This window comes from Sciurus vulgaris (genome assembly GCF_902686455.1).
Source record: "Sciurus vulgaris genome assembly, chromosome: 17".
Classification (NCBI taxonomy): Eukaryota; Metazoa; Chordata; class Mammalia; order Rodentia; family Sciuridae; genus Sciurus; species Sciurus vulgaris.
Window position 1 is genome coordinate 34620677 of NC_136478.1, and position 9562 is coordinate 34630238.

General features: G+C 53.9%; 1 protein-coding gene and 1 long non-coding RNA gene across 2 annotated transcripts in view; one reads left to right on the forward strand and one right to left on the reverse strand.

Moving 5' to 3' along the window:
• LOC306648607 overlaps positions 1–3228 on the reverse strand; it is a 51710-nt gene extending 48482 nt beyond the window's left edge. The window contains exon 1 of the long non-coding RNA XR_013760394.1: positions 2928–3228. This is a non-coding gene — a long non-coding RNA (uncharacterized lncRNA). The remainder of the gene's footprint in view (positions 1–2927) is intronic.
• Positions 3229–3300: 72 nt separating this feature from the next.
• On the forward strand, positions 3301–6531 carry CBLN1 (cerebellin 1 precursor). Its single transcript, XM_079119327.1, has 3 exons — positions 3301–3953; positions 4116–4235; positions 5466–6531. Exons 1-3 carry the CDS (start codon positions 3690–3692, stop codon positions 5661–5663), a joined length of 582 nt encoding a protein of 193 aa, XP_078975453.1. The 5' UTR covers positions 3301–3689; the 3' UTR covers positions 5664–6531.
• The last annotated feature ends 3031 nt before the right edge of the window (positions 6532–9562 follow it).

The window sequence follows — 9562 nt, forward strand, 5'->3', positions numbered from 1 at the left end:
ATCCCTTTTCTAATGTCCCTCTCTTATAGACTATGGGGAGCAAACACCAAAAAGTCCTTCCTAGGAGACAGCAACTGGATCCAATCTTAGTCAACCAAATGGAGAGGGGGTGACGTGACTCAAACAACCCTTGCAAGAAACATGGGAATTTAGCTGCAAATATTGACCAAAAAAGGGCTCTCTTTTTCTTGCTAGGTCTAAGTTGGTAGTACCTTCTCAGGGGATATCATATGGAAACAATCTAATAGTGAATCCGAAACTGGAAAAGAGGTTGTGGTAACCTTGACTGACAGGCCCAACCATGCCTCACTTAAATGGCAAGACCTACCCTAAATTTCTGCATAATATACATGAAATTCTTAAACTAGTGTAAATTGGTATTGTCACTTGCAGCTAAAAGAATTCTGACTCCATAAAACAGGACAAGTCTAAAAATAAACAGGACTAATTTTGAGGTTTCTAATGGGCTTTTGCTTCATATATGACTTCCTTTAATCCTCACAATTCAGTAAGACATCTATCTATTAATGGTAAATAATATTCATTGGATTTTGAACACATACTACATGGAAAGGGATGGGGAAAGCTAGAAGAGTGATGGATTTGAAATCTCACATGGGAGAAAAGTGAAGGTTACATATATCAGGGCTTAACGGAAGCAAAGAACAAACACTAATTCCAGAATGGTGCATTAGGAGGCTCTTGTAAGTAGCCCAGTCTAGAGGTGGTGTACCCCAAATGGGCAGTCTTATAAGAGTGGCTCAAACAATAGAACACAGTCAGGCTAGCTGTGAGGGTCCTTAGACTTTTCATATCTAAGTGGGTGCAGCCATTGTCACTGAGGTAGGAAAAGAAGCTGAGTTTGGGCGACAGGGAGGGAGACAAAAGTGGGAGTCAGTTAATCATGCCTGCAGGATACATAAATGCAGAGGTCCAGCAGGCCCTTAACATGACAGGTCTGGACCACAGAGAGGCTGAGATGGAAATACAAGATGGAGGATTACTGGCAGATAATGGCATTTCAGCGTCCCGCATTGCCTGCTAGAGCCTCAATAAAGAGAAAACCAAGAGGCCGGCAAACACCTGCCTGTAGGTAATACTAGTCCTATTTGGGTGCTCCATGAAAACAGGCTCCACTCCCCGCCTCCACCCCCGCACCCCAAGTCTCTTGCTCTTGGATGCAAGCTGACAAGGCCGGCACTCCGGAGGCACTCAGTAAACATCTGTGGAATGACTGACAATGTTGACAGCGCCAGGGCACTGAGAGTATGAGACTGGTTCTACATAGGTGTTTTTCCTGGTACCTGCCACTGTTCGAGCTGCCAGTCCTGGCCACTGCACTGGATGCAGTTTCATTATTCAGCTCTCACCTCTTAAATTAGTTCGAGCTCTCACATTAGGTGTAATCACAGCTGGCAATGCTTTCTTGGGATGTCTCAAAAAGACAGAAGCTGAAAAAATATATTCTTGTTTTAATTTAAAGGCAAACTGCTGCCTCTTTATCCACCCCTTCCCTTTCTCCTGGCCCACCTGGTGACCCTGCAAGCCTCAGATGCCGGGTGGAGATGGGGTTTCTCCCAGTAAATCTTTAAACTATCAGGTAAGTTGCAAAGAAACGAAGGAGATGAAGAGGACAGATGTGGCTGCTGGGTATTACAAGGGCAGTGTTCCCGCGGGTAGAGACTATCCTAGGGGGCAGCAGACCTGTCAACCATAAGCCGCGATGTGGAGGAAATGCCGTCAGCAGGGACTCCGCGTTTCTCCAGATTCCAAGGTTGGCGCCAGCCCACCAGTGGCCCAACGTCTATGGCTCAGCTGAACATAGTAGCTTCAAGGCCACCCAGCAGAGACCAGAGCGCCAAGAGCCGCATAAGCATCCCCCACCCGCCTTTGCTTGGGATCTGAGGCCGGCACCTTTGCTTTGGAATTGACAGATCCGCTGGCTCTCCAGCCTCCATTTAAATGCGCGCATCCATCCTTCAGATTATCTGCCATCCCACACCCAAGCTGGGGCGCTCCCTTCCTTTTCCAATCTCCTCCACAGTTCCTTTCTCCCAGTTAATAAACCTGTATTTTTACTTTCACCTTTGTGAATACGTGTGTGTTTGGTTTTAAGTCTACGAGTGGGGAAATAATTCCTTTGGGTCAAAATGACCCTCGAAAAAATTGCCCATAAATGATTTGGTGTCAACGCTCAAAGCAACGAAGAGCACTTAGTACATGTGGATAAAGCATGCAGAAAAGGTACACAGAAGTACGGATGCAAAATCTAAATTTTAAATGCAAAAGAGAAAAAACTATTAAGTAAACAGCCTGTGCGCGCGATGCCCGGTACTTGCTACTACCTCGCACACGGGATTGTAAGGGGCACGAAGGCTAGCCTCAGAAGCAGGCCTCATTTGCTTCTGCCCACCATCGCATCCTCAGCTCCTGGCCCAGGGCCGGGTACTTCATACAGGTTCAATAATTTATCCTGAATAAGTGACGAATGAATAAGTGAACGAATTAACGCTCCACCTGCCCTCTGGAGCCCGTAGAGCAAGTGCTTTGATGGGTGGGAAAGAGCGGGAGGCCGAACATCACTCTGGTGGCCGCGAGCTGGGGAAGGTACCACCAAGACACTGAAACCCCAGGGCCCAGTCTGAACACGAAGCCTACCGCCTGGAGTCGGGAGAGAGCCAGCACCCCACTGCGCCACGTGCGCCTCCCCCGGAGACCACGGCGCAGGCCCCGCCCCTGCCGCGCACGCACGCGCTCTGCAGCCCGGCCGCCCGGTCAGCCCCCAGACAGGACAGCCCTGCACGCCGGCTGCCCCGCGCTCCTATGCCCACTGGGGGGCGCTCCCCTTCCACCCCGCGCACCCACACGCGGGCGCCTCTTGGTCCTCCGCGATTCTACTAGCGACCCTGGCGCGCGCCGCCTCCTACCTGAGGGCCGGCGAGGGAGGCGCGAGGGAAGGGCCGAGGGGGCTGAACGGAATCGTGGTGTGAGGCGGGAGGCGAGAGAGCGAGCGGCCGCGGCAGACGGTCCGGACGAGGGCGCGCAACGCGCGCGCGCGCTCCCCGCCCTCGCTCCCTCAGTCGACTCCCGGCCAGAGCCCAACCCTGCTGCCGCGCGCCGCCCGCCTCGCCGCGCCTAATAACAACGGCGCCCAGGGTCAGGTGGCCGCGCGCGGACAGGACTGCCATTGGCCCGGCGGGGAGCGCGGCGCGTCATGATTGGATAGAGGGTGGAGCCTTATCCGGGAGGAGGCGGGGCTACGGAGGGAGGCGGGCCAGGAGGGGGCGGGGGCGGGGCCAAGGCCGCGGTCCGCGCCTTTGTGCCCGGCGCGCGCTCACCGCCAGCTCCGGCTGCAGCGCCCGCTGCATCAATAATTCAGAGCGGCGGCGGCGGCAGCAGCGGCGGATGCGGGCAGGAGGCGGCGGCAACAGCGGGGACCAAGCAGCAGCGGCTATGCATCCAAGTGCGGCTGGGCAGCCGCGGCACCCCTGAGACCCGGGTGGGGCTCCCGGAACATCGCGCGGAGGGACGCTTGTCCCGGAGTGCGAGGAACAGCAGTTGTGTTCGGGGCGGCGTCGGCGAAGCTGCGCACGGAGCTGAGGAGGGGGCTTCGGAGCAGGGCTGGGGAGGGGGGGGCGGCTGGCGCAGGCAGCCCCCGGGGTGGGGGCGGGGTGGGCGCGGGCGGCGCGATGCTGGGCGTCGTGGAGCTGCTGCTCCTGGGGGCTGCGTGGCTGGCAGGCCCGGCCCGAGGGCAGAATGAGACGGAGCCCATCGTGCTCGAGGGCAAGTGTCTGGTGGTGTGCGACTCCAATCCCACGTCGGATCCCACGGGCACAGCTCTGGGCATCTCTGTGCGCTCCGGAAGCGCCAAGGTGGCTTTCTCTGCCATCAGGAGCACCAACCACGAACCGTCCGAGATGAGTAATCGCACCATGATCATCTACTTCGACCAGGTGAGTGCTTCTTCCTCCCGCGGCATGCAGATTGATTGGTGGGGGTTGGGGGGAGCGGTGGAGGACGGATGTCCGATCCTGTTCAAGGGCTCTGCGGAGGCGCGGGGATGACAGTCTAGAACTGAATCCTGTCCACTACCCTTGGTTCCCGTCTCGTTATAGGTACTAGTGAACATCGGGAACAACTTTGATTCAGAACGCAGCACTTTCATCGCCCCGCGCAAAGGGATCTACAGTTTTAACTTCCACGTGGTAAAAGTCTACAACAGACAGACCATCCAGGTCAGCTGCCGCCTTGGGGCCAGGCCCCGGCCCCCGTAGGGGACTGCTAGCCTCAGGGGTGCTCAGGCTTTATAGAGGTGGGAGACGGAAGTGACAGCTGCATGTACCCCAGGCTGCTCCGAGGGAAAGATAGCGGGGCCTCACAGTTCTGTGACTTGGACTGTCCCCTGCTTTCCCTTTCGCTGGCTCTTGGAACCCAGTCCCATCCCAGAGACAGTTTTCTGCTTCCGCCTTCTCAGCCCTTCCTAATGGGGACTTTCTGTAATGATTGTTGATGGCACCGCAGACAGCTCCCGTTTTCATCAGCTTCCCGAGACTCCCGCCTTCTCCACCACCGACTGTACTCTCGCCGCAGCCCCGAAGCCTGCGGGGCGGCTCGTATGCTTGCTTTTAACACTACGGACAGGATCTTTCCCCTAATCTGACGCCCGGTGCGGGCATCCCTTTCCTGACGGATAGTGGGTTTTTGAACTAGGAACTCCGAACCCTGTCGGATGAAGGCTGGAGAGAGATGGGAGGGGTCGTAGTGCCACTCCCTCCTGGCTCCAGCCACGTTCCATTCAGCACTTGCAGGCTCTCCAGGTCTCCAAAGATTCAGATTTTCTTTTGAGCGCAGACCGAGGTTTAAAGCGCTGCTGGGGAGAGGACGCTTGGCCCTTGGCTGCCGCTGCCGCAGCAAGGGCAAAACCAGTCAGTGGCGAGCACGGCCAGAGCTGGCGCGGGCACTGAACTGGTGGTTTAGAGATAAAGCAGAGAGCAGCTCGGCCTGCGATGTCTGCCCAGCCAGAAGCCTTGTCCTGCTTCTCCGTCACCTCTCCACAGTGTCCCGGCAACTGGGACTGGGAGGGACCAAGATTTTTGTTTTCTGGGTGCCAGGAGCAGAGTTGTCTGAGTTTCTTTTTGAGGCTGGCGAAAGGTCTCAGGACATTCTGAAGCCACCGCGGGTTCATTAAACGGGTTAATGCACAGCGGGATTTACTTGGGGCGCTCATTTGAGAAACTGGAATAAGGATGAATCCAATTAGCAGGCAGACCCTTCCTTTCCCACAGATATGTGGTCTTTCCGTCCCCATTGGACCCTCAGCAGTAAGCTGCAAAGCCCCCTTACTCTCGCCACCCCCTGTCCGCCAGACCTTGGCGGCTGTTACCCAAGCGCGGAGGACCGCTTCTCTATCGCGGCTTAGGGACCAGCCTAGGTTGCGCCTCTGAAGCGGGCTTTTCTCTTTCTAGGTGAGCCTCATGTTAAATGGGTGGCCGGTGATTTCAGCATTCGCTGGCGACCAGGACGTGACCCGGGAGGCTGCCAGCAACGGAGTCCTAATTCAAATGGAGAAAGGCGACCGAGCATACCTCAAGCTGGAGCGGGGGAACTTGATGGGGGGCTGGAAGTACTCGACCTTCTCGGGATTCCTCGTGTTTCCCCTCTGACTGGCCCAGAGCCTGGATGGAGGCCGGGAGAGGGGGCAAGGCAGGAGAAAGGCAGGAGGGGGAGAAAAAGTCTGAAATTAAGAGGGCGAGAAAGTAGCACCACTTGAAACTTCCTACATGTTCACTGGCTGTATCTGGGCAAAAATGTGCGCATCTGCGGTTGGACAACTTTGTCCATTTCCTTATTAGGAGAAGTAAATTCCGCTTAGGTCTGCGCACTCACATTTCCAAAAATAAACTCGCCTCCCCCATTCCAGTTTCAGTAATCAAGAAAGTGACTGCCTCGTCATTCTTACCCCCATGTTCTGTTCCCAATCATTTATTTAAAAGAAACTTTGTACTTAACTTATAATGTGAAATCTTTCTCCCTACCCCTCCTCTAAATCCTTCCACTTACTGAACCCTAAAATGCTTCTCTCCCTTTCCTTTTAGTTTGGAGAGGGGGTAAGATTTTTGTTTTCTGTTTTTGCTTTGGAATGGGGAGGTAGTTTTAAATTGACAAGTATTGCTCTTCTTAAAACACTGCTCAAGAGTTAATTAGCTGAAGATACTCTGTATTCTCGGCTGCTTGCTAGCTGAGAAAGGACTCACCTTAGTGGTGATTGGTTTAAAATATACATAAATATATATCATTTGTAACGAAGAACTCTTCCCAGTGGAAACTGGCCGTATTTCTGTATTTCTATGTCCTATTCGGAGTGATCGTGAAATCTAAGGCTGCTCGATGTTCTGATGCTTGTCAATGCCCTCGTGCTCTGTGGCTCCACAAGGAGATTCTTCCGGACACTTCCTCGTCCTCTGTAACATACGTGTGAATAGCCAAGATTTAATTTTGCTTTGATCCAATAAAGTCGAAGTGGGACTTTTATTTTTCTGAAACAGCTTTCTAAACTTCGCAACGTCCCTGGTTGTGAAGTTGGGGGCCTGGGGTGCCGAAGGGCTAGCAAGGTTCAGAGACAGGAGACTTGGGAGAATGCCACCAGAAAAAGACCAGGCGCAGCGGCTTCTGGAAAAGCTAGTCCCGCGCTTCTTGCAGCAGGCCTAAGACCAGCCCTGCCTTCGCCTGTGCTGGCTTTGGCACAAACGTAAGAAATGTGGCGGAAATCGTGGTAGGACCAGGCTTCCGTCATCGGCCTGGGAGTGAAGTTTGGGCCTTTTGAATTCCAAACGCATCAGGAATCGTCTCAATTCGAAGACCCGAACCAGCCTGTCAGCTTCCCCACGCCTTCTGTCCCTGGATGTCCCCAACCCTCATCCGCTCCGCAGTTCCCGAAGCAGTGTACGTTTTATAACACGGCCTCTGAATTCCGAGTCCACCCGCTGGATTACCCGGGTGTCCAGGACCGGTGATCGCGCTCATTCGCAAGACTTTTGTTCAAGAGGAACCTTGTCCAGGAGTTTTGATTGTATCGGAACACAATGTGAAAGCAAAATTGAAATAAACGACTTCATTTTAAGTCTGGAAGGCTGGCCCAATAGCTTCGGCGGCAGGGAGCGTGGGCAATGGGAAGAGGGTGGGAGGCAAGGTCAAAGGAGCAGGACCGCGGCTGCGGTGGGCCCCTCTAGTTGTGGTTCCTATTTAGAGGCTTTTTCGCGGTCAGAGATTCAGGGTTGAATTTAATTGACATGGGGGAGAAGGATGAAATAGAGGGGTTGGTTAATAATAGCAAAACAGATAACATTTTCCTTTGGAGAAATTTATTCCTACGGCTTTTCTGAGTTAGAGATTCACCAAGCACCCGCGTTCATTTGAAATCTGGGCCCTGTTTCTCCTTCACGCGCCATCCAGGGACGGCGTGTCATCTCTAGCGGGCGCCTTTCGCCCAACCCTAGAGGCCCCAAGTCTCGCGGGGATAGGTAGGGACTTGGGGAGTGAGGAGTGCTTTTCTCAGGCCCAACAGTTCCCCTTCTCCCCAGCTAGTGCCTAGCGAAGTGGGGAGGAGGACTAATAAGGAGATTCTTAAAGGAATTTAAAAGACAAACTATTCCTTTTGTAAAGAGACATTCACTGCGGTTTTCCTTTTGGGAAGAAGTCGGGGACAAAAGGAGTCTTTGCGGAACTGCCTCAACAGCTGCGTTTGCTCTCCAGGTGTGTGGGGACGCTGTGACTGATGCTTCCCCCTAGATTTGAAGATCGCAGGCCCTGTTGGTTGGGTAGCCACACCCAAGGAAGCTATGTCCAGAACACCTTGAAGTTTGGCGGGCGCGACTCACTCCCTTTCCTGAGGGCAGGAACACCAGGGCTTTGTCTCCTGTGGTTGCTGCACTACAGGACCACCAGGGTGTGTTCCAGCTAGGTGACTGATAAGTCTCCTGTCTGGGCCTCAGTTTGCCCATCTGTATACAGACTGAGGAATCAAAACATCCAAGAGTTTCTCCTGCTATGTGGATCCAGCCATCCTTTATTATTGGACCAGGGCAAGGCAGGTTCTTTTGCTTTGGTTAGTGAGTCCTGGCTGGAGCCTGTGCTGACTGGGCCAGGCCTACCCATCTGGGGCTCACACCTTACAAGCAGCTCTGGGGCCTCAAAAGTAAAAATAACCAGAGTACATGGGCTCCCAGGAGAAGGAAGAGGGAGAAGTTCTCCTGTGATTATGTTCTGGCTTTACCTGCCCCCCTTCCTGGGAGAGTCCCTGCTTCCCCTAAAGCCTTAACTTGGCATTGGAGATCCTGCTCAATCTGGCTCCAGCCTCTTCTTGCACGTGCTGACCTTCCCTCTGCCATTTAATGAATCCATCTCCCATTACTCTTTATGCCTCCACATTTGCTGTCTTGTCCTTGAAGTCGAAGTACCCTTTCTCTTTCACTTTTCAAAATCCTATTGCCCCCTCCCCACCCCAGGATGTAAGAAGTTCAGCTAAATGGTGGCTTCCTCTGGGAAGCTGTCATGCCCACACAGGACAAGGCATGCATTGCTTTCCTGAGGTTCACTACCTCCCCCCACAACTAGGCCTTGTTAGCCTGTGGTGAGGAAGGGGACCCCCGGGGCTGGGCTCCTCATCTCCCAACTCTGCTTTGTCTTTCATGGGGCACTGGTGGCCACACCAAGCCAGCACTTAGGAGTACTAAACTGGAGCCCCTGCCCCAGAAGGCTCTGGGGTTCCTGGTCCTCCAAACAGGAGAGTCCCACCCAATGGCCTAGCATATGGCAGTTGAATCACTTCCCTCAATTCTGGGGTGAAGATGGGGGTGAGTGTTCCTTTGGTCAGCGGCAGGTACATCAACTTTTGCCTGAAAATTGAGATCCCAATGAGAGGGCATCAGAGACTCCCAACTGGTGTGTTGGGGATTGAGAGGGTTGGAGAAGAAAGTGCCCATGGCTCAGTAGGGACTTCCTCCCTACCATCCAGGGGAAGTGGGGAGGGGTGTGTAGGGCAATTCTAAAAACTACACCTCACTGTGGCTTCCTTTAATGCTTTGAATCCTCTAAGCCCTTGCAGCTCTGGGCTCTGCCTCCTACTTTCATCTAAAATAAAATGCTTTAGACCAGAGCCTGTAGGGGTTCCAGACCCTCCACCACGGCCACCATTCAGCCTCACCCTTTGTCTGAAAGGTTTCCCCCCAGCCCAGGTCACATTGGTTACTTCCTTGTCTCCTTTTATACTAAAGGACACGTCTTCCAGGGAGCTCTCTGCCTCCCGCGTAGGCAAGAATTGTCATCTCTTCTCTGACCTCCTTTGGAGTGTGGCCTCTCCTGCAAGCCTGCCTTCCCATCCCCGCCTCTCTGAGGACAGAGGCCGTGTCTCTCGCAGTGCAGAGTCCAGCACCCGGTTAGGCCTAGGGGTATGGTGAGGGGAATCCAGGCAGGCTTCAGGCACCAAACGAACTGGCTTCACCTGGTTCTCCACACCGTGCCATGCGGCCTCTGCTTTCTGAGACGCAGCGCTGGGTTGCGCAAG